Below are 25,266 nucleotides of genomic sequence, written 5' to 3' on the forward strand. Positions count from 1 at the left end.
AGAGAACAAGAGATGAAGCCTGGGGTAGAGCAGACATAACTATATTGAATGGTGGGGAAAGTCTGCAACTCCTGTTTTGTCATTTTCCGGTTCCTTATAAAATCCAGAACATTTTAATGAATAAAGAAAATCAACGCCATCGAAATTGTTTTTGGATAAAGACAGCCCAGTTCAAATGCCTTCACTCCACATTCACTGAACCTCAGGGCATTCCTGATCAACAGGACAGGGTGGGAACTGCTTGTGCCTCAAATTAAGATCAAACTCCCTTTATTCCAGCAAAGTTTGAATTAAGGAGCACATTCAAAATCATGCACATTTTTCTTTAAACACTACAGATTTACTAAGGACTCCAAACTAGAGCCATGTGGCAATCTTCATCCTCTCACCCACAAAGTAAAAAAAAAAATCACATGCATATTAGAATTCAAACCTCGATAGATTATAAACAAAAAGTACTTGAGGGAAAAATGTCCTCTGTGCATTTGGTGACTTCGAGAAAGGATCACGGCTTGCCTTCACGAGCAAACGTCTAATTTCTCCAGGATTCTGACACTCATCCCCTTCAAGCCAGATGGAAGGTATCAGCCGACTCTCCAAAGAGCAGGAAGCCACTTACTCCATCTCAGCTCAATTGTTTAAGTTTTAAAAACCAAGTACATGCCAAAGAATTTATCTCAATAAACCATTTATCTAATCCTGCTAACTTCTTAGCTGAGGAATTACAAACTTTGTTTATGTTAACTCCAGTCTATGATCTCACTGCTAATATATTAATAGCCATCAGGAATGATTTACTACAATCCAGTCACTTCTGCCTGATTTTATGAAACCTAATCTTTTGCCAATTAATTGGCGTAATTGTCAGTTTTATGTGCTAGTAAAGAGAAATGACCAAAGTTTATCTTTAGTTTTGTATTTATTTTAAAATTGGCAAGGGGTTAGTCGACCCAATTACATAAATCCCATGAGAAATTGTTAATATAATGTGATTAACAGCAGAAAAATGAAGAGACCTAGATCGACCTGCAACCAATGAACAAATCATGTGGGCTGAAATAAGTTTTTTAAGTTCTCTACTTCCATTTCTATGGCTGTTTCTCGTTCTTCCACCTTGTCCACTCTTTTTCCTATATCTGACATGACCATCTCTATTCTATTCATTTTTTCTTCTGCACTTTTAATTCTTTTTATTTCACTAAATTCTTGTAATTGCCATTCTTTTACCGATTCCATATATTCTTTTAAAAAAAAATATCCATTGTCTTGCCTTTCCCTTCTTCTTCCATTTCTCTATGTTCTTCTTCTTCTTGCTCTGGGTTGGTCATCTGTTGTTTCCTTGTTTTCTTTTTACTCTCTTCTTTCTTGTTCTCGTTATTTTCTATGTTCTCTTCCTGTTGTTGTGTTGTGTCTGTCATTCTCAGCTGTGGAGATCGACTCCTCAGCTGGTCCCCCCTCCCGTCAGTGTTTTTTTTTTCATGCGCGGTTGCGCACTTTTACTTGGCTCCGTGAGCCATTTTTGTAGCCCCGAGCTCGGGACTTCGACTGACCTGAGGGAGCGGGCTCCTCTCTCCGCGGCGGGCCTCCTCAGACAGGTAAGGCCTTCACCTTCTTCTTCCGATGTCTTTTCTTCTTCTCCCCGTTGCTTTCGACTTTTCTTTCTTCGCTGCCATTTTCTTCCCACCTTTACTTTCACTTTGTTTTAATTTTTATGTTTGTGCCTTTGTGTTTTTTTAAAACTTTTCCGGAGAGGGCTGAAGTTCCCCGACCGGCCACTACTCCATCACGTGACTCCCCCGGGGTGAAATAAGTTGAAGATCAATTTGCTGCCCTTTGATGACGAATGATTTCAAACACGTCATTTCAGACCTGCCTTGTAATTATGATCGTGTAGCAATTCAAAGGTATGAAAGACTGCTAAAGTACAAAATTAACCAAGTACATGGCGAATTGTCTAAAGATCTGTGCTTACACAAATTATTAATACAAGAAACCATTTTAAACCATAATAATGAGTTTATGGGCAAGGAATTTTCTCATCAAGCTTTTGAGTAAAATTATTTTTAGTGAGTAATCTGTGTTTCAATTTAAAAACAATCTCCATGTTACGAGTTTATGAGAATACCTGAATGGTCTTTTAGAGGCATAATTCTATCCAAATTCAGGGATTAATTTAAATATCAAATAAAAATGTATCTCCAAATGTTATAAGCAAAGGTCAAACCTTGTATGCAAATTATTTGAGCCAGAATGAGTTTTATAATTTCATTTCTGGAAGCCAATTTTCTAGCTAAAGGTTGCTTGTAAATTTATATTTTTACTACATCTTTGCAACAAGAGGCTGAAAACTCACATTCATCAAGGACAATGTCTTTTACAAGCGCATTCAATATCATGGAAAAAGTACCGTTATCCAATGCTGAATTTGGAGACCAGGGGATTCACTTTCTGGCTGGAAAGTTAGAAAACTGCACCCATTCCTGCGTGTCGCAGTTTGCCTCGCTTTAAGTCACATGATTTAAACCCTACGTCCATCCCTGGAGTTTAGAATTCAAATTCTTGATCATCTGCCATGAACCAGTGACTAATTCTCAGCTACACCAATGGTACAAAAAGAAAACACGTTTCTGGACCTCTCACAAAAGATACATCCACATTGGAAGCTGTGCCCAGCTTACAAATAAATGTTTCCAATCCTTTCAATCTGGCCAGATTCTGCATGCTATTTCCAAAAATGATTCTAATTCTTTTTCAGATTATGCAAAAGTCATTGCCTCAACAGCCAGTTGATCAGGTTGTCCAATGTGAATAGCTGGGCCCTTACAATCAAGCACACCCACCAGCGTCTCTGATGGACCCAGCCATGCAAGTGCCATGGCTACAGCATGAGATGAGCGGCTGGGTTACCTGTTGCAAATGGTTTAATGACTAACTGAAATCTAGTCAGGAGCTTGATTGATGAGCTCAGCTCCACCAACTCTCAAAGATGTGAAATGCTCCAGGACAAAGCTGTGCCCAATGGTACTCTGAATGGTAGAATATTTCAAATGAATGAGACAAGTAACCACGAATACTTCAGGACCAGTCAGCATCATCATTTATTCTGAGGAAGGAGACCTTCTTTTGAATAAGCAAATCATTATTCTTTCTGCAATGTTCTCCTCCTGTTTAATTTAACATTTGTTAGGATAAAGTTAAAACCCTGTTGGATTTAACATTTGTTAGGATAAAGTTAAAACAATGCATCTTTGAATGTTTTACATTTCATGTCAATATCTGAAAGGATGAAAACCCTTTCTAAATAATTTGAGTGTTGAAGAATTTAACGATGATAACATTTTCATAACTTGCATCATATTGACCAAATAAGTACTTTTTAAAAAGCAGATTGTTACATGCAACATGAACTAATACAGTAAATCAATTTGCCTGTATTATTTAGTAGACAACGGCGCCACAAATATGGATTTCACTTTATGTCACAAAATGCAGGAGACAAACAATTCCTTTCACTGAAAGAAGGTACAAGTGATCTTAAAAGATTACAATTAATTCTGTTTTAAACACAGTAAAACAAACAGAATGGAGTAAACACACATGAATATTCCCTCACTGTTCCAAAATAAACATTTCATGTCTACTGCTTGGATAAGGAAAGGTACCTGGCTCTTTCTACTTGTTCCGTCTTCTGTATCTGACTGATGTTCTTGGTCATTCTCGTCACTCTATAAACAAAGGACTGAAATATTAGGACAAATGTTTTGAAACTCAGAGTGCTTCTGAGAGCTTCTTTGTGGCAATCCAAGACCTGCACTACATTGCTACTAACTTATCACACCAACCAATGAAACACCAATGCAGAATTAACTGGTCTATTAGAGATTCAACTACTCTGCACAACTTTAAAATCATATGGCATTACCACGATAAACTGGTGTAGGATTTGAAATGATGCTGAAAGATACTGGATTTTAAAAAAATATACAGCATAATTCATGCCCTTCAGCCCAGAGTGTTGTGTTGATCCAATAACCTATTCTAACAGCCTAGAATTTCCCTACTGCATTACCCTCCATTTCTCTCAGTTTCCTATACCTACATAATAATCTCTGAAAAGATCCAGTAGCAGCATATTCCATGCACCCACCATATGCAAAATAACCAACAATTTTTAAAAGTTAAGACAAAATGCTTGGTTGCTCTCTTTCTTGTCCATAACACATTGAAACGATGCAAATCCAATACTTCACTTTATTTACCCATTGCTCTTTCTTCAAATTCTTGTATGCTCAAAAAATAAGTGCCTTTCTCTTGACAATAGACAAACTGCACCAAAAGGGTGGTGTTTGTCACACTGAACACAAAATGGTCATAAAATTAAATATAGTCTGGAAAGGAAAATAATGATATTTCTTTTCTCTTGAAGACCAGACGATTAATTTTTATTAACAAATTCTCAGGACAGGCTGCCCAGTCTTTTTTTTTTGTTTCTGTTTTTTTTTACTTTTCTTACATTAGGTAGGGTTGTATAATTTTTTTTGGATTTCATTTTGCAGAGATGTGAACATATTTGTTAATTGTGGTGTAATGCAATATGTTGTATCATATGATGTCATCTCATGATATTTTTAATGATATACTCCTATTCTCCTGTATTGTTTGCCTAGAATATGATTAATAAAAAGAATGAATAAGAAAATAAATGGGAATGAAATCTGCTCTTTCTATTCAGTCTGCTGCCTGCCCCCATTCACCTCCATACACGTCTCCAAAAGCCAAGTCACCAATGACCAGCGGTGGAAAGAACTGCTTGTATATGTTTGACTCGGCCTGATGAACTTGTTCACAAGTGAAAAGCAATGCTGGAGAAATTCAATCTACTTTAGGGAGCAAAGATAAAGATACAAAACCAATGTTCTGGGCTTGAGCCCTTCATCAATGTATGAGCAAAATGTCATCAGGCATCCAAACAAAATGATGGGGGGGGGGGATTTGCATGGTCTCAAAGGCAGAAGGTAATAGATGGAGAAGGGAGGGCACAGCAGCAAACAAGCAGAAGAGGGATGGCTCAGTGAAATAAGAGGGAAGAGGGTGGATAGCTGGAGGAAAGGAGACAGAAGGGAGGGAGAATGGGGAACAGACAGGAGTTTGGTGTTGTTCCTCCAGTGTTGTTCCTCCATCTGAGCACTCTCCAACCGGATGGCATTAATATTAAATTCTCCAGTTTCTGCTAGCCGATTCCCCATTCTCCCTCTCTTCCCTATCCCTCTGTCTTTCCTTCAGGTCTCCACTCCACTCCCTCTCTCTTCATAGAGGCATCCCTCCTTCCCTTGCTTGCTGGTGTTCCCTCCTTCCCATATGCACCTATTACCTCCTCCCCCTCCCCCCCCCCCCCCCACTATTTTGTTCGGGCACCTGCCTACATTTTCCTCACATCTTGATGAAGGGCTCTAGCCTCTTTATCTTGGTACATAAAGTACAGTTTTTTTCCAGCTGATTTTCTCCAGCATTGCTTTTTTTTTAAACTTCAACCACTAAGACTGTCATATTTTACTCCTGAATTCATCCACATTGCTCCTCTACTGGCCACCAAGCAAGATTTTTTTTTAAACAAGTCCCTTCAATTGGATTGTATTTCAGAACAAAATAGAAAGGTCCCTCAGCCAAAGGCATCACTGGGGTTGGTATCACCCAGTGCAGAAACTCATGGCGTCACCCCATTCTCCCCACCCTCCCCCACCACGGACCTCCTCCCGTACCAGACCCGACAGAATCCTTAGTAATTATTTTTGTTCTGATGTTACTCGTAAACTGTAATTCCCGTAGATCTCTGAATGTAACGGAAATTGTATATGAATGCTAACAACAGGATTGTTTTGTAAAATCTTTCTACATTAAATGACATTACAAGTTACAACATAAACTAGCAACTGAGCAAAAGCCCTTTTTTGATTTTTCTCCTCCTTTTCCTTTTATTACTACTTGATTCTCAAAAGTATTGATATAGGTTCACAAATACTAATTACCACAATATTTTAGCTAAAACACCAGAAAATTTGACAAAAGTGGAGACGATGAAAACACCAGCAGCAACAAAAACAACAGCACATGCTTGTAGCGCGTGCAGACGGACCCTCGTGATTTGAAGGGTCAATGTGATCGGGTAATAATGACCACTCTGACCAGAAGATTCAAAAAGTAAATTAGCATCGAGTTTTTGCCTTGTTGGTATATTGATTCACGCAAGCTGGGCTTACGAAAAATGTTTTTGCTGCTATAAATAACAACAGGGATGTTTTGATAAAAAATACATTTCTGCTGAAACACTGCACAAAAAAAATTTTTTTTTAAGAGACAGTCATTTTGATGTTACCTCATGAAGTCCTCACCGCCTTACTGACGCCAGTGCCCTCAGCAATGCAAAACAATGTTCCTCATGAAAAGGGTACATATTTCTGCGAAGTATTATGATCGAGATTGAAGTATCAAAGAAGTTAACAGAGAGGTGGCATTTCAGATATCATACCCATGCTTTATATCACATCACCCATGAAAAAAATATTCTGAACACTTCAAATTGTAGGGGAAAAGACTAATAATTGGGCAGATTACAAAGGCTGACAAAAAAAAAACCAATAGCAAGAGGAAAGGTCCCTCAGCAAACTTATAAAATTCTTAAGGGTTTAGACAGACGAGATACAGGAAGGTTGTTTCAAATGCTGGGAAAAACCAGAACCAGGGGCCATAGTTTAAGGATAAGGGGTTTTTTGTTTTTAAGAATTGAGATGAGGAAAAATTTCTTCGCTCAGAGTGGTAAATGTGTGGAATTCTTAGCCACAGGAAATAGTTGAGGCCGGTTCCCTGTCAATATTTAAGTGTAGGTTGGATTTGGCCCTTGTGGGGAGAAAGCAAGAACCGGGTACTAATCAGCCATGATCATAATGAATGGTGGTGTAGGCTTGAAGGGCCAAATGGCCTACACCTATTTTCTATGTGGGAGGGCAAATCCAGAGAATGGGGTCTGCATGAGAATGTGTATTCAGGGAACCAGTGTGCATAACAGTATGGTAATTATGGGGAATGAGCACGACAGTGAGTGACATGGGATTTGAGACAAGAACGCCATTAAGATTGGTTTCCCTTGCCAAGAGGATGATGCCGAACAGGATTTGGTGGAAAAAATATGTTCCCTTTCGCTCTTCTCTACAGTATTAACTTCCATCCATTGCCTGTGACCTTGCGAATGAATAGAACACATAATTTTTACCACTGAGTTTTAAGGAGCTAGATTAACAGACCAAAGTATTCCAACTTTGTGGTATGCCATTGAGAAAATTCAGTCAGAAGTTTAATTTGGAAAGTTCATATTATTTGTTTCTACCAAAACAAAACACAATTTTCTGGACACCATAGTTATCTAGAAAATACACCTAATAATGGGCATTCTTGAAGCAGTCAACACCCAATGGAAATGGATCCAAGAGTCCCAGAGGTAAATGGTGGTTGTAAAAGGAAAAGTCATACAGTGTGGATGTATCAAGCCCTTTGGCCCAACTCATCCATGCTAACCAAACTTCTTTCATACTTCTATCTTGGTCATAATACTGCACAGAAATGTGTTCCCTTTTCATGAGGAATGTTGTCTTGAATTGCTGAGGGACCATTGCTTTGCTCTGAAATGCAATCCAATTGAAGGGAATTTTTAAAAAATAATGCTGCTCAGTGGTAAGTAGAGGAGGATTGTGAATGAATTCAGGAGTAAAACACAAAAGCCTGCAGGTTAGTCCATATCCTTTCAAGCTTTTCCTACCTAAACTTCCAAATGTATTTCCTGGATAGGAGAGTTTCTTGTTTCTGCCAACAGATGAGTAAGTAGGTTCTGACAAATTAACTGTTGGGGCATCACACTTACATCCTGGGTCCAATAAGAAACCCCCGTGGATCTTCGCTTCTCCCTCGGTCGCCGACGGTCTCTGACTGATGGTTTATTTTGCGACTTGTCGTCTAATTTCTCTTCACCATCTCTCTCATCTTCCCTTCTGTCTGTTCCTGATCAAATCAAGAGAAATAATATTTGTTCCAGTCCAAAACCTAGGAAATATGAGGTATCCATTGGACTTTTGCTGAAGAAAAAGAAAAAAAAAATCAGAAAGAATATAACAGAAGAGGCCATTTGGTCAGGATTGCCTGTGCTAGTATCACTGTACGATTTCTACCAGAGTACCAGAGCCAGTACCACACCAGGCTAACAGACAGTGAGAATGCTGAACGACCAAAAGGACTGCTCACACTAACCATCCAAGACGCTCATACATATGTACAGAACAATAATTATTTGTATAGATGAAATACTTGTCCTGCATATGTATTGTTTGTCTGCATGTGTGTTGTCTGATTATGTGTCTGAATGTTGTGCATCGAGTACCGGAGAACACTGTTTCTTCAGGTTGTACTTATGCAATCAGATGACAATAAACTTAACTACGTGTGACTGCAAGCATCCAAATTAAAATGGAAAAACTAAGCAATTAATAGGATAAAGCTATTAATGGATATTTATCAAATCTACTTTTCAAATTTGATGTCCAATAAATTATTATAAAAAAATGGCTCCAGCTCATAACATGCTGACAAATTCTCCACAGCTTGGGGAGTGGGGGGAAAATGAGGAAATCATCATTATCAATTAAGATGGTGGAGAGTGTTCAATTCCCACAGCATCCAATGTTATATTTATTGGGTGATATTTTAAGAATATTGAACCAAAGTTGAAATTGAATATATATCAAAAAGTTTGTTCAAATTGCTTTAGCAATAGCAAGAAAATGTATGGCCATAACTTGGAAGTCCGATACAGATTTGGTTGTAGAAAGATGGCATGCTGAAGTTCAAAGTTGTATACCACTTGAGAAAATTATATAATTTAAGAGAAAAATATATATTTTGGAAGATATGGAGCCTTTATTTACAAAATATGGGTGTTAATATTTCAATGAAGATCTGACATTCCCTTCTCCTTAAGGTCTCAATACATTATAAGAGAGTTAAAAGTAACAGGCACCCCTGTTGAAGGTCACTTGCCCCGTTCTTTCTCTTTTTTCTTTCTTATAGGGGGATGGGGGGGTGATGTTCATATTTTTCTTTTTTTTTATTAAATGAACCACATGTATTTGCATTGTTTTGAATTCTCTTTAATTATGTGTTTTAATCTGTGGTTTTAAACTAATAAATAATTTTTTTTTTTAAAGATGGTGGAGTGCATTGAGACAGCAGTGATGTTGAAATGTTGAGTGAGCTTTGTAAGTTCACATGAAAAAAATTACTTCCCAATTAAGAGCAGTGAGCAGTGAAGAGATCTTGGTGATTTAAAGGGTGAATAAATTAAGATATGTCACCAAGTATGGAAATAAGTGAAGTCACAGTGAGTAGGCAAAATGTGGTAGTTCCAGTTTGTGCAAAGTTATCCACTCCAGATCTCAGGACAAATATTTTCATCGTGAGTCTCCAAAAGGAGGCAACAGATTCACCAGAATGGTGACAGGCTGAAAGACAAGAAAGGTGACTGACACTAAGGTCTTTAAATAGGGTGGAACTTCAACTGAAAAACTGCTATTTCAACTGGAGATAATCCAGGAAGGGGTTAGGATCTCGCATACTGAGATGACCCAAGAAACAATCGTCCCACAAGCGAAAACAAACATTTCTCACAAAAGGTGGTCGCGCATACTGGGAGTCCAATGAAATACAAGATTTATTTTTGTAGGTGAGGTTATCATGTTTGATTGAATAAACTGAACAGAGGCAGTGATGAACCAATGACTGAATGGGTGGTGTTCCTCACACAAGGGACAAAATCCACCCACGCTGCAAAATGTCAAAATATTACTGAATTGCAGAATTTAATGCTACTACTGTATAAAATTGAACATCTACTGATATCATTTATAAACTTAAACAGCACAGTAACAGGCCCTATCAGTCCACGAGCCCGTGCCGCCCAATTACACCCAAATGACCTACAGTCCCTAGAACATTTTGAACAGTGGGAGAAAACTGAAGTATCTGGGGAAAACCCACCAGACATGGGGAGAATGTACAAACTCCTTACAGACAGTGCAGGATTCGAACCCAAGTTCCAATCGCTGGCACTGTAACAGCATTACACTAACCACTACGCTAACCATGCGGCCCCATGACATGGCATGAATACAACCGCAAGATAATTACAAGATGTACCAAACAGCCCTGTCCTCTTCATTTATCTCATGCACTGTCATTCACATTGAGAGAAAATGTGAATGCCGTCATACTCAATAACCATGAAATAGCAATGATGAAAAACTGGTTTCAATGAACCAACTCCTGTCAGTTGAACATATGCTTCCTATAATTATAGGTATGAGTATCTTCAAAGATCTCATCGAATGAGACAATAGACAATAGGAGCTGGAGTAGGCCCTTTGGCCCGTCGAGCCAGCACCGCCATTTTACAGATCATGGCTGATCACTACCATCAGTACCCCTTTCCAGCCTTATCCCCATAACCCTTAACTCCTTTGCCCACTAGAGTCTTATCTAACTCTCTTTTGAACATAATCAGCGAATCTGCCTCTACCACCCTCTGTGGCAGAGCATTCCACAGATTCACACTTCTCTGGGTAAAAAAATGTTTTCTCATCTCCGTCCTAAAGGGTCTACCCTGTATTCTTAAACTATGCCCTCTAGTCCTCGTCTCCCCCATCATTGGGAACAAGTAATCTGACTTCACCCTGTCTATCCCCCTGATGATTTTATATACCTCAATCATGTCCCCCCTCATCCTTCTAAACTCCATCGGATACAAGTCCAGTTTTTCTAGCCTTTCAGCATATGTCAACCCCGCCATCCCTGGAACTAACCTTGTAAATCTGCGCTGCACACCCTCTATAGCTAGTATGTCCTTCCTCAAAATTGGAGACCAGAACTGGACGCAATACTCCAGGTGGGGTCTCACCAGGGCCCTGTACAACTGCAGAAGGGCGTCTCTGTTCCTATACTCCAATCCCCTCTTTATGAAAGCCAACATGCCATTAGCCTTCTTCACAGCTTTCTGAACCTGCATGCTAGTCTTCAGTGACCGGTGAACAAGTACTCCCAGATCCATTTGCTCCTCCCCACTCCCTAGCTTGTCTCCATTTAAATAATACTCAGCTTTCCTATTATTACCCCCAAAATGGATAACCTCACATTTGCTCACATTTAACGTTATCTTCCATTCAGCAGCCCACACCCCCAACCTGTCCAAGTCCCTCTGCATTTTCCTGACATCCTCCTCACACCCCACACCGCCACCCAGTTTCGTGTCATCTGCAAATTTGCTCAAGTTATTAATAATCCCCTCATCCAAATCATTTACATAAATTACAAACAACTGAGGACCCAATACCGATCCCTGCGGCACTCCACTCGTCACATCCTGCCATCCTGAAAAAGACCCGCTTACCCCAACCCTTTGTTTCCCATTTCTTAACCAATTTCCTATCCACGTCAGCACCTTACCTCCAATACCATGCTCCCTGATCTTGCCCACTAGTCTCCCGTGCGGTACCTTATCAAAGGCCTTCTGGAAGTCCAAATACACCACATCCACTGGCTCTCCCAAGTCCACCCTCTTTGTCACATCCTCGAAAAATTCCAGAAGATTAGTCAAGCATGACTTACCCTTAAGGAATCCATGCTGACTAGCCCTTATACTATTATTTCTGCCTAAGTGTTCTGCTATTACTCCTTTTATGATAGACTCCAATATCTTCCCCACCACCGACGTCAGGCTGACCGGTCTATAATTTCCCGTTTTCTCCCTCCCTCCCTTCTTAAAAATCGGCACCACATCAGCCACTCTCCAATCCTCAGGGACCTCCCCCGAATCTATGGAACTTTGGAAAATGTCGACCAGTGCCTCCACAATTTCCATAGCAACTTCTTTAAGCACCCTGGGATGCAGCCCATCAGGCCCTGGGGATTTATCAGCCCTCAGTCCCAACAATTCACTCACAACCTCCTGTTTCTGGATCCGGATATCCATTAGATCCCCTACTTCCCCAGGAAAGTTCCCCAAGTCTCTTGATACCGCATGACCACTACCCCCTAACTGACCATAACCTATATCCTCCTTGGTGAAGACAGTTGCCAAGTATTTGTTAAATTCCTCAGCCATCTCCTTGTTTCCGGTAATAATTTCACCCTTTTCCATTCTTAATGGACCAATTTTAGACCGAACCAATTTCTTCCTCTTCACATATTTAAAAAAGCTTTTGCTATCCTCCATTATATTATTTGCTAATTTCCTCTCGTACTTCATTTTCCCCTCCCTTATGACTTTCTTAGTTACCCTCTCATGCTCTTTGAAGGTTTCCCAATCCTCTAGCTTCCCACTCCACTTCGCTATCTTATACTTACTCCCTTTGGATTTGATATTACACTTGATTTCATTAGTTAGCCACGGCTGCCATTTGCATCTCCTAGAGCCTTTCCTCCACTTTGGAATAAATTTGTCCTGAAACCTGTGAAAAATGTCCAAAAATACCTGCCATTTTTCCCCAGTTGTCCTCCCACCTAGTGTATCTTTCCATTTTATTTTGGCTAGCTCCTCCCTCATAGCTGCATAATCCCCTTTATTTAACTGCAATACAGATGCTTCCGACTTCCTTTCTTTTTCCCTTTCTAATTGCAGCTCAAAAGTAACCATACCATGGTCACTATTCCCTAATGGCTCCCCTACATCAAGGTCACTTATTAACTCTGCGTCACTGCACAGAACCAAGTCCAGAATCGACTTCCCCCTGGTAGGTTCCTCCACTAGCTGCTCCAAGAAAGTATATCGTAGACATTCAATAAGCTCAGTCTCTTGTGCTCCTGCCCCCGTCTGATTATCCCAGTCCACCTTCATGTTAAAGTCCCCCATAACTACTGTATTGCTACCACTTTGACATGCAACTCTTAATTCCTGATTTATACTTCTACCGATATCTAAGCTACTTTTCAGAGGCCTGTAAATGACCCCCATTATGGTCCTCATGCCTTTACAATTTCTTAATTCTATCCAAACAGACTCTACCCCACCTATTTCAAACGCCTGAATTTCATTTCTTACCAACAGAGCTACCCCACCTCCTCTTCCTAACTTTCTGTCTTTTCTATAGGACGTGTACCCTGGAACATTTATTTCCCAATCCTTCCCTTCCCGCAGCCATGTCTCCGTTACTCCGACAATATCATAACCTCCCATTGCCATTTGTGCCTCAAGCTCATCCATTTTATTCCTTACACTCCGTGCATTCATACACAATACCTTGATACCATATTTCCTTTCTCCCTCCACCTTTGTTCTCGATGCACTTGCCCCTACTCTCCTATCACTTTTAGTTCCCTTTTTCCTTATTGTTTCACCGTCTAACAGAACCACCCCTATATTCACTCTCCTATCTGCTTCCCTATCAGTCCTGTTCCCTTCCCCCTGCCAAATTAGTTTAAATCAAATCTGACAGCATTTTTAAACCTAACTGCCAGTATATTGACCCCCATTGCATTCAGGTGTAAACCATCCCTCCTGTAGAGGTCTTGTCTTCCCCAGAAGAGATCCCAATGGTGTAATGATCAGTCATCAAGAATAAAAATGAGCAGAATTTCTGAAATACTGGTTATGGCATCAGTGCCACAAACTCTTTTTAAAAAATGCTTGATTTGGGAATGGCTGGCTAGCTCAGCATTTCAGTAGCACCACCCCCCCACCTCCCCAAATGCTCAAAGGCAACCATTCTGAACCTTTTTTTGGTTATGGATCCCCTTCCCTGTGAGCAGTCAATTTTTGGTTTCTTCCATACTTCTCTCCTATCGATTACATTAAAAAAAAACAAAGTGAGGTGAAAAGAAAATAAGACTTTTACTTGTTCATGCTGAATGCCCCTGTTGAGAATGGATGCTCTAAGGCAGGGGTGTCAAACTCAAATTCACGGAGGGCCAAAATTAAAAACTTGGACTAAGTCGAGGGCCGAACTAAATATTTATTGAAAATTTTCAACAACATCTGCATGTTTTCTCTTCTTTCAACATATGTGATGTTAAACTTTAGGATATAACTTTAGGAGGATAATGTTACAGGTCAGGAGTAGGTAGCTCAAGTTCACCCTTTGCTTGACCTGAGGGAAACCTATTTGGTCCCTGTGGAGATGTAGTCAGCATTCACAGGCTGTGTCCATTTTGGCCTGCATCAGGACTCAGCATTTCCTGCTCACTCCTCAGGCTCTAGGCCTCTATTCACCCTCGACCCACCATCCCTCTACCTGACCAGTCCTTTACCCAACCTCTACTCACCCCTCACTCCACTCGCTCTGCCTCTACCCACCCCATCCTATACACGCCCCTCTACTGCCTCTCCCCTCAACCTGTTCTTCCCTCTACCCGTCTCTCACCCTCTAATCACCCCTCCCCTACTCGCTCTGCCCCTCCCCTTTTACCTCTTCCCTATCCACCCCTCCTTCTACTCATCCCTCCCTCTAACTGCCCCTCGCACCACCATAACTTCCCCTGCCCATTACTCCTCACCCCTGCTTACCCACCCCTGCTTACCCAGCCACTCAGGCCCAGCGCGCTGCCGATCAGCCTTTGCGGACAGCCACCATCTCTCTCTTCACGTGCAGGGCCGAACCAGCCGTCCGTGGGGTCCGCGCGGGTGCAAGCGCTGAAGGCCGTGGCGACCGGAAGAAGTGCGCTCGCGCTGTGGAAGGGCCGTCCAGTGACAATCGCGCAGGGCTCACGCTGCCCGGGGGCCGTGCGCAGCCTGCCATGCCCATCGCGCCAACAGGAAATCACAGGCGCTCGCCAATCCGCCGCACTGCTCGACAGGTGGGAGAAGTAACTGGTTGTGCGGGGAGCCTTCCAACTGGCTTGCCGGCTGATGACATCGACAGACTTCTCGTGTTACAATTTCTCGTGTTACAATGGGGAAGGATGTGCAATGAAGGGGGAGGATGGTGGGGGTGACATTATCAAAAAACAGCATCGGCTCTCGCTGCAGGGCGGGCCACCTCTAATACATTTTTGAAATGATCTTGCGAGCCAAATATAATTATATCGCGGGCCAGAGTTTGACATGTGTGCTCTAAAGGATCAATTTGGAGCTGCCGCCTTAACGCTGCTGCAGTTAGACCAGTGGTTCTCAACCATTTTCTTTCCACTCACAGACCATTTTAAGTAATCTCTATGCCATAGGTGCTCTGTGATTAGTAAGGGATAACTTAAGGTGGTCTGTGAGCGGAAAGAAAACATTTTAATCGTCCCTAATTGACTCGTTATGTGCATGGTTTCATAACTCCAAAGGAAATGGGCCAATGACAAGTTTTCTCAAGGAAAATATTTCAGTAACATTTGGGTCAAGAGACCCAACTTCCATTCCCACTCACAGACCAACTTAAGCAATCCCTTACAAATCACAGAGCAGTGATGGCATAGGGATTATTTAAAGTGGTCTGTGAGTGGGGGAAAAAAAAGGACAAGAACCACTGAGTTTGGGCATAAAGATGCTTCAAGTACTTCTTGCCAAGGGGGACCCATTCATGACAAAAACTTCCTGATCAGGGGTGTGTGCAATGCACATTCCTGAAGCAAGCACTGCAGAAGGTGGTGATCCTTCGCATCTACCACCCTTATCCCACTCTGCGGTGGATATTGTAGGTTGGGGAGAGTCCTTCAAAGAAGCCTTGGCAATATGCCACAGTGCAGCTGCAGAGGTGGACAGGTAAGTGTTCAAGATGGTCGATCATTCAAGTCATGAATATGTTTGTTCTTGGGAGTCACCATCTCAGAGGATATTTCCTGGACCCAACGTACAAATGGCATGATGAAGCATATCAACGTTTTTACTTCCTCAGGAGTTTGTGAAGGTTTGGGATAACTGGTATGATATCAGAAACCCAGCTGCTACCCCTCCACCATCAGACTCCTCAACGACAATCTCAATCAGGGACTCATTTAAGGACTCTTACTTGTGCACTTTATTGATTTTCTTTTTTATTCTCTCTGCATTGCAGTTTGTTTACATGTATCCATTGTTTCGTAATTTTGCACTACCAATTAGCAGTAATTCTGCTACGTCTACAGGAAAAATCTCAGGGTTGTATGAGACGTCGTGTACGTTGTTTGACAATAAATCTGAATCGGACTTCCAATGCCTTGGAATTAAACTCCACCAGCCAAGAGGAAAGCATTCCATTTCTGACAATGGCAAAGTGGCTTTAATGAGGCAGGTGCTAAGTTACAACAAGGGGCAGAGACCCTAAGGCCTGCCTATTACCACAATATTTTTATAGCTGGTTCAGTTAGGTTGGTGTTTGAAGTTAAGCAAGTGCTGCTTTATATCCATAACCCACCACCAGCCTGGTCTGATTGTCCTGTTTGCGTAGTTGCCACTGCTATGGCTGTTCTGTGACTGCAGACGTCCTTCATTCCTGATTTCGTGCCTTCTTGTACTTGACTCACCTACCGTGGGAAACAACTTTGCCACATCAACTCTGTCCAGGCCTTTGAACATTCAAAATGCTTCTATTAGGCTTCCCCTCATTCTTCTGAATTTGGAGTACAGTCCAAGAGCTATCAAATAATCCTCATAGTCTAAATCCTTCATTCCAGTAATCATTCTTGTAACTCTTCACTGAACTCTCTTCAATGCCAGTACATTCTTTTTTAAATAAGGAGCCCAAAACTGTACCCCAAACAGCCTCAACATCACATCCTACTCCTTCAGATATGACGCCAACATTGCATTCACCTTCTTCACTCCCAACTCAACCTGGAGGCCAACCTTTAGGATTTGTGGAGTAAGTGTCATCATGCTTTCCAACAGACGATGCACGAAGTATCGCATAATTACCTTTTTCTGACTCCCCAGAATTTCGGGACGAAGATGTATACGCAGACGTGATGCCAATGAGGCTGTTAGGTCGACTTAGTTGGGAGGAAATATACGAAGTATTTAGGGCAGACACAGAAGCAGTTGTAGACATAGTGGTGGTTGGTCTGACGCGTTGATAAGGCTTCAGGAAAAAAAATAGGAAATTTAAAAACAAGACTAAGAAACTCAGTGTTCAACTTCAGTATCATATGGTTAAACCCAATTTTAAAAGTATTAAAAACGCGGAGATCGCTGTTTGAAGGGCTCAGGCCCAAAACGTCAGTAATATATCTTTACCTCCAATGCGAGACCAACCGAGTTCCTCCAGCATTTCTGTGCTTTTATTACCATCGCAGCGTCTCCAGACTTGCATGTTTCACTTTAAAATGTATTCCTTCTGCAAATATTTTTAATGTAATACCCAGCTAAAGAGGGCCCTTTTCATTTGTGTAATTATCAGATAGAGTAACCATCCCTCTTTACCCCCCCCCCCTCCCACCCTGTACACTTACCACACATTGCAGGTGAGTGCTGATCAAGGGAGATTGACCTCACAACTCATCATTACCATTACCTAATCAAGTTGGTAATGAAGATCAGTAATTGGACTATCGTGGGTGTTAAAAGAAGAATGCAGAATTAAAACATCAAAGGTCAGCAATATTGGGAATGATCACACTGATAATGGAATGAAACACAAAAAATCTGTTGGTGCTGTGATTGTAGTAAAAAGCTTGGGGACCTCAGCCTGTCTCGCAGCATCGGGAGGAGGTAAAGATCAATTACCAAAGTTTCAGGCCTGATCCCTTCAAGGTATAAATGAAAAGCAGGCAGGAATCTCAAAATTCGAGAGAAAGGTGGAAGAATGGAAGGGGGATAGAGTACACACCAACAAACTCAAGGTGTTAATCGGGTATGATAAGAGGAAAGGATGAGAACTGATTTTAGCTCTGGGAAAGGAAACATCAGGAAAGAGTGAGGGAGACAGAAACAAGAGGAAAGAAGACAGAGATGAAGATGGATGGGGGAGGTGGGGTTAATGGAAATCTGAGAAGTCTACGTTAATGTCATCCATTTGGAAGATGCCCAGACTGAAGAGGAGGTGTGAGGTGTTGTTTCTTCAATATGCAAGGTGGTCTCAGTCTAACAGTGCATGAAACCATGATAACGAGCGCATGGGTGAGCCATTATGTTTGGGAACAGAGGATAATGTCACTTTTGTGGAGAAACCAAGGCTGTGTAGCCTGGAGGGATGCTGATCTTCAAGGTGCAGTTCAGAGCAAGACAGCTGAGCATTCCCTCAAAACAGTCAAAAACCTTTCAAGCTAATAAAATGTCCAATCTGTAGAAATTTTTCGCTTGCAACGATTGGGAGCATGGTATTTTCAGGGGAGATGATTCTGCATGGAGTACTCTCTGGAGTGCATAAAAATGACCTGTGTTACCGGTATTCCCAAAGTGGAGTCTCTGGCTTGTCTAGAGTACTTCGACAAACTGTGATTGGTCACTTATTGGCCATCCCAAGATTACAAACACCTGACAAGGAATCTCCTGCACACGAATGAGCTGTATAATATTATTACATTCAAAGGTTTGTTCGGACAAACAGCAGAACTTTCCCCTTCCCCCTCCAGTAAATGTTCTCAGGTGATTTTGATACCATTCATGACAACACTGTGGAGGCAATGTTACCAGTGAGTTTTGCATACTATTCACCATATGGACAAAATCGACTTAAAGATCGCGTTCATTACCCTGAGACGGTCCAGGAGCTAATTGTTCATATGATATGCATAATTATTCAAAATTAAGAATATCTTTTTTGTAATATTCGGCAAAGTGCGACAATAAAAGAAATCGAGTCATTTTCTTATGAAAATGACCAAATACCTCTTCAGTGTTTCTATTGAACCTTTGTTTCTCATCATCTCGAGTTTCCGACTCTTTCTTGTCCTCTTGCTTTTCTCGGTCTTGCTTTTCCTTCTCCTCTTGTTCTCTAGTTCGGCGGTCAACGCGACTCCTCCCTATTGTTTTCTCGGCTTCTTGAAGGTCCGTTAGTGTTACACCCTGCAAGAGAGTTTTGTTCAACACTCATTCTCAGAGGTCCATCCAAGAGCCAGAGCTTTCCTGGGAAGCCCTCAGATGGATCGGTGCATCTTATTCTGAGTGCACAGAACCAGGCCATTCGGCCCATCTAGTTGAAACCAAACTACTATCCTGTCAGGTCCCTTCAACCTACACTCAGGCCATACCTCTCCTCATCCAAATGCTTATTCAATCTCCTGTGAAATGTCAAAATCAAATTAGCATCCACCCCCACCTCCTCAGGCAGCTTCTTCCACACTCTCGTCACCCTCTGAGTGAAGAAATTCCCCCTCGTTCCCAATGAACATTTCACCCTTGAACCACGTCCTCTAGTTTCTTGTCTAACTCAACCTCAGCGGAAAAAGTCTACATTTATTATCCCTATCTATACCCCTCATTATTTTGAACACCTCTATCGAGGCTTCACAAAATCAATTCAATGCATCTTGATGAGATACAATCCAAGATCCAGGAACGGAGTGCTAATTGGTGTGAAAAAGTCTAGGAAAATTTGGGAGAATTTGATGAGTTGATAAACGTACATTTAATTTCTTTATATTTATTTACAGCACGGTAGAAGTGGATTCCGGCCATTGAAACCTGTGCTGCCCCAATTACACCCAAATTAATCTACAACCCTGTACGTTTTAGTTGCACAGAAGTTTGATTCACATTTAAGTATGGGACATTGGAATGCAGAAATACATCACTGCATTCCCCTCGAGAAAACTGCCTACATTAAGAAATGACATAAATATTACAAGTTTGGCATCCATATTTACAAATCTCTAGTGTAAATCTTTAATTATATTCATCCTAATCCTCAAAACCTGCTTTGATCTTCTCCAAAGAAAATGAATTGAACATGAATTTATGATCCGTGGAGTGTGAAGCAATCCATTCTGCTTTCTTTCTTTCCATATCTTTTTCTTTGGAGCTTTTCTTGGGTGGGTGAGGGTTGGGGTAACAACCATCATGGAGTAAACGCTGGATTTACCGTTGTATTTGTACATTTTAATTTTGTAATTGACTGCATGTGTGGTCAAAAATGTTAAGTGAGCTAATAAAATAACCCCCGCAAAGTTTTGAAGGGTGGGAGGAAACCCTCGTCGACATGGAGAAAACATACAAACTTCTTACGGACAGCGTAGGACTCGAACCTGGGTCATTGATGCTGTAATAGTGTTGCGCTCACCTCTGCACTAACCATGCCATCCTCTATTAGTGATTGAGTGGCCCTGAAGGTGTGAGCCAAGGTCAAAGCAAAGCCACTCACAGGCAAAGGGTGAAGAGAAAGTTTGGCAGGATCAGACTCCAGTTAAATTGGATGAAGGAAATGCAGAGATGACGCATACTATTGACTTGAAACTTGAACAGAAAATGCTGTGCACACTCAGCCAGTATCGCAACATTTGGGTGCAGATAATAATCAAGACCTTGAATGGGCAATTCTGCCAGTCAAGATTTTGAGCGATCTTCCAACTCCGCTCCATTCTCCCCCACCGAGCTCATGTCATTCCAGCCCCTCAGATTTAGAAACCAGTGAATTTTAGGTTTGAATGAAGTTAAAGACCAAGATGGAATTTGAAGAAATGTTTCCTTATCTCAGTCCTTCATAGCCATCCCATATTCTGAGTGTGAGACCCCTGGTTTGAAACTTGTCAACCAAAGGAAACATTCTCCCTCCATTCACACCATCAAGTCGGCAAAGAATTTTAAGTTTCACTGAGATCACCTGTCGTTCTTTTGAGGATGAGAGAATGCAGGCTTAACTTACTCAATCTCTCATCTGGCAATTCCACCACCCCAGGAAACAGATTCTCCAGGGACCCACACTCTTGCAAAAACACCTCTTTGCTCCAATCCTCTTGCAAATTAAGTCAACACATCATTGGTCTTCTTCTAACTGCCTCCCGCAGACACGAATGGTAGTTTTCAATAACTTGAGTAGAAGGACACCCATGTCTCTCATTATCAATATTTCACCTTCTGATACAGGCATACCCCGTATTACATGGTTTTGAAAAGCGTGGGTTGGATATTATGCTGTTTGAAATTTCTGACCCACAGTTTTAAATTTCTGACCCACAGTTTTAAATTTAAAGTTTGATTGTGGCTGCTATTTAAACCACCTCATAATACTTTGCAAGACTCTAGTTTAAAATATTTGAAATATTGGTACTGAGCTGTGGAATCGAGAGAGTTAAGTGGCTGCGTTGAAAGTTATTGCTGTCCCTGCGGTGGTACGATCTAACTTTGGTGAAGGTCTCATGTGAGTGATTTGATGCAATCAATGTCAGACAATTATTTTCTTAAATAAATGATGTTCACTTATTGCCAATAAAGATCAGTTTTATATATCCCTTTTATGGGATTGGAATGTATTTTGTTAAAGTGCATTGTAATAATGCTTTGAACAATGTGGTTTTCCATAACACTGAACTTGCTTCCCAAGATCGTGTTATATGGCAAGCTCTCCACTGGCCACCGAGACAGAGGTGGACCAAAGAAGAGGTACAAGGACTGCCTAAAGAAAGCTCTTGGTGCCTGCCCCATTGACCACCGCCAGTGGGCTGATCTCGCCTCAAACCGTGCATCTTGGCGCCTCTCAGTTCAGCGGGCAGCAACTTCCTTTGAAGAAGACCGCAGAGCCCACCTCACTGACAAAAGACAAAGGAGAAAAAACCCAACATCCAACCCCAACCCACCAACTTTCCCTTGCAACCGCTGCAACCGTGCCTGCCTGTCCCGCATCGGACTTGTCAGCCACCAACGAGCCTGCAGCTGACGTGGACTTTACCCCTCCATAAATCTTCGTCCGCGAAGCCAAGCCAAAGAAGAAAGAACTTGCTTGGAACGTATTAACCATTTAATACTGTCTTGTGCAGCAAAATTGTTTTGATATTTGCCGACATAGAATAGCAAAAGCCATGTTCTCATTCATGCATCCAACATGCCTCTACCTTTTTCAAAACTCTTTATACCTTCCCCATTACTTTTGCCAGGTTTTGCATCACAAGAATATTATTTTTAAAAGTTGGCACGTTCATAGAAAGTAAAAGGAACCTTCTAACCCTCAGCCAGATCAAAACTCGATTGTGGGATGTTGGAGCCTCAGCACCAATCCCGACAAACCTCCACCCCCCAGAGCTCACCAACTTCACAATGACATTGATTCCCACCCTTGGCTTTCTGTTAACTAATTCTCAGTGCAAGCTAGTATGTTATCCCCAGTTCCATCTCCCCTGATCTTGTTGAAAATCTCTAGCGTGGGGGCCAACTGAAAGGCATCTGAAAACCTGACTGTACCACATCCCATTTACCTGAATATCTTAGCCTGAAAGGATTCCAGTGGCAGAGTCTCTCATTCATCGATCTGGAATATCTCTGCACTATTCCCCACGAGGTTTCTGTGGCTACATCCTTGACAATATCTAGCATTTTCCCTACCAGTCAATGATGAAAAGTCACTAACCTGAAATGATCTATAACCCATTTTGTTCGCTAATCCTCCCTTAAGAAAATATTGCCAGCATTTCCCTTGTAGGAAATTGTACAATTGCTCTAAGATTGATGAATAATCCTGAACAGAAAACTCCAAAATATTTATATTTTACATATCTATCTAAATCTTTCTCTCTTTCATATATATGTGTGTGTATGTGTATGTGTGTAACATGATTATTATGTCCTATGTATTGTATAGGTGTGCTCCATGATCCAGAGAAACGCTGCTTCATCCAGATGTAGATGCAGAGTCAAATGACAAAAATGAATGCTGGAGAAACTCAGCTCAAACTGTGTCCTTTATATAGCAAAGATAAAGATACCTAACCAATGTTTCAGGCTTGAGCCCTTCATCAAGGTCTGAGCAAAATGTGCGCAGGCGTCCGAACCTCATCACAGTTAGCATGGTGGGTAGCCCAATGCTGTAACAGCACCAACGATCGGGATTCAAATCCTATTCTGTCTCTAAAGAGCTTGCACTTTCTCCATGTGTGTGGATTTCCTCCCACCCTTCAAAATGTACTGGTGGGTGAAGGTCAATTGGGCTGCATGGGTTCGTAGGTCGAAAGGGCCTGTTACCGTGCTGGGTGTCTAAATTTAAAATTGCGCTTGCCTGTATTTTGTTCGTACCTCGAAGGTCTCAAGCCCAAAAGATTGGTTATGCATCTTTGCAACATGAAGTCCACTGTTTGACCTGCTGAGTTTCTCTTTTTACTTCAACCACAGTGTCTGCAGACTCTCATGTTTTACCAAAATGACAATAAATTTGAAGTTGGATTCAATGGAAGGTTAAAGTCTGAAACTTGCCTGTGTGGACCTTCTTGACTGCCTTGCTTGCCTTGACCTGGCTTTCCTCTGTGATTCAGATTCTTCATCCCGGACAGGAGTTAAGTATGACCTAAAGCAACAAACATTAATGCGTCAAGGAAAGTTCAAGTATCCTTTGATTCAAGTACACCGAACAGAGGGTAAAAATTTGCTGAACTATCTTGTAATAATGATGTCTGCTGAAGATATATCTTACTTGCTTCCAGATCCTAAATCTTCCAAAATAATTTCTTCTGTTATTGCTTTTAAGGAAATAGGTTAAGAGGATTCTGTCACAGACTTGATCAATGAAAAACTGGTACATTGTAAGAGTGTGGACTTGAAGCATTGATTTTAACAATTCGGAAAGATTCAGACAATAGACACAAAACAACAGGCTGCAGATCCTGGAACATGGAGCAAAGCCAACTCGCTGAAAGATCTCAGCCAGCAGATAAAGCAGCAGGTGGGGGAAGATGAATCATCAACCTTGAGGTTCTGCACCCTGCATCAGGACTGTGAGTGGATAGGGAAGATAATCAGTTGTGAAGTTCAAAAGGGGAGGGTGAGACCAGAGCCAATTGAGTGGCAGGTGGATCATGGTGGACAGATCGAGCCAGGTATTAAAAAAAGAGCTGGAAAATTTTGTTTAAAAAAAAAAGGTGATAATGAGAATCACAGAGAGGGGTAATGGACAGATGGAACTTGGTGAGGGGACAGGTAGTCAATCTGGTGGGTGTTAGGTGGCTGGAACCAGGAGGGAGGGAGATGAACATGGGTGATTGGGGGGGTATGGGACAGCTGAGAACCAAACGTGAATCAGCAGAGAGGGTGAGGTGAGCACAGGAGCTAAGGGTTACCTGAAGTTGGAAAGTTCAACGTTCATACCAATGGTTATTCTTCTAGTTTGTGATACACTTCACCCTGCAAGTGAAGAAGGCCCAGGACAGACAGGTTGCATGGGGAAGGGAATGGAAATGGAATGTAATCAGGAGCTTAGTTTTAGGATGGCCACTGCAGATCAAGTGCAAGTGCTTGACAAATTGGTCACCAGTGTAAGCTTTGTCTTGTTGCTGCAGAGAAAGACAATTAGCATTCTGGCTTTGCATGCAAACAGAATTATCAGAGAAATTTCTAAGTCAGGAATAACATTTGCATTTAATCAAACAAACTTATTAGGCCAGGTTATTTATTGTGTAAGAAGTCTTCAAAGGAAGACTTTTCGATGACACATGTGGCTAGCTTGTTTCAAATCATTCACTGAGCATCAAGTGCAAATAGACAGGACATGTGCAGGATTTAATCAACATGCAGTATCAGGGGAACAGTGCACAAAATCACAAGACAACTAATTTGGAGTCAGGCCACATTCTGGTCTTTTTATCAATCTATTATAGCAAATAAATATGCAACAATGAATTATAACTGATAAAACTAAAAATTGGTTCTCTTAAGATTCTCCCATTACAAAGCCAATATTGTCATTTAAAAATGTGCAGTAACTTTGCGAACAAATTTCAAATTGCTTGAACTTAACTTCAATATCAACAAGTCTTTAGATGCTGGGGTCGAGTGCATTACCACCATTCCAGGACACTCGTGGGAAACTGCTGGAAGACTGGAGGAGTCTTCTTGTTAAACCAAGCCTGCTTCTGCTTTGGGTCCCAAGGCCCTAATATCTGAACCAACCATATCCAGTCATGAACACTCCATTTGTGGGAGCGTACAACCAGCAAGTCAGCTGTGTTTCCATCATTGGATTTGTGACTGTTTGACAAAACTACATCAATTGTAAAGAAATTGGCATGTCTAATGGCAGAACATCAAAAGTGTGCAAGGAATAGAGTTTTTATTTTATAGTTGCTTTCAGAAATGAGTGAATAAAGATGGAGAAAATGTTCGTGGTACTGACAATTAGAAGTACGAGGATAGAGTAAGAT

The 25,266-nt window shown here is 41.4% G+C and overlaps 1 protein-coding gene across 3 annotated transcripts in view; it reads right to left on the reverse strand.

Annotated features, from left to right (window-relative positions):
* Positions 1-25,266, reverse strand: part of ppp1r12a (protein phosphatase 1, regulatory subunit 12A) — a 105,579-nt gene that overhangs the window by 22,913 nt on the left and 57,400 nt on the right. For all 3 annotated transcript variants that reach the window (XM_069904372.1, XM_069904371.1, XM_069904370.1), the window contains 5 exons: positions 23,327-23,417; positions 18,818-18,994; positions 16,907-17,069; positions 7,913-8,049; positions 3,663-3,725 (listed from right to left, as the gene is read on the reverse strand). In XM_069904372.1, the coding sequence (XP_069760473.1) occupies positions 3,663-3,725; positions 7,913-8,049; positions 16,907-17,069; positions 18,818-18,994; positions 23,327-23,417 (631 nt within the window). The remainder of the gene's footprint in view (positions 1-3,662; positions 3,726-7,912; positions 8,050-16,906; positions 17,070-18,817; positions 18,995-23,326; positions 23,418-25,266) is intronic.

This window comes from Narcine bancroftii, chromosome 11 (genome assembly GCF_036971445.1).
Source record: "Narcine bancroftii isolate sNarBan1 chromosome 11, sNarBan1.hap1, whole genome shotgun sequence".
Lineage (NCBI taxonomy): Eukaryota > Metazoa > Chordata > Chondrichthyes > Torpediniformes > Narcinidae > Narcine > Narcine bancroftii.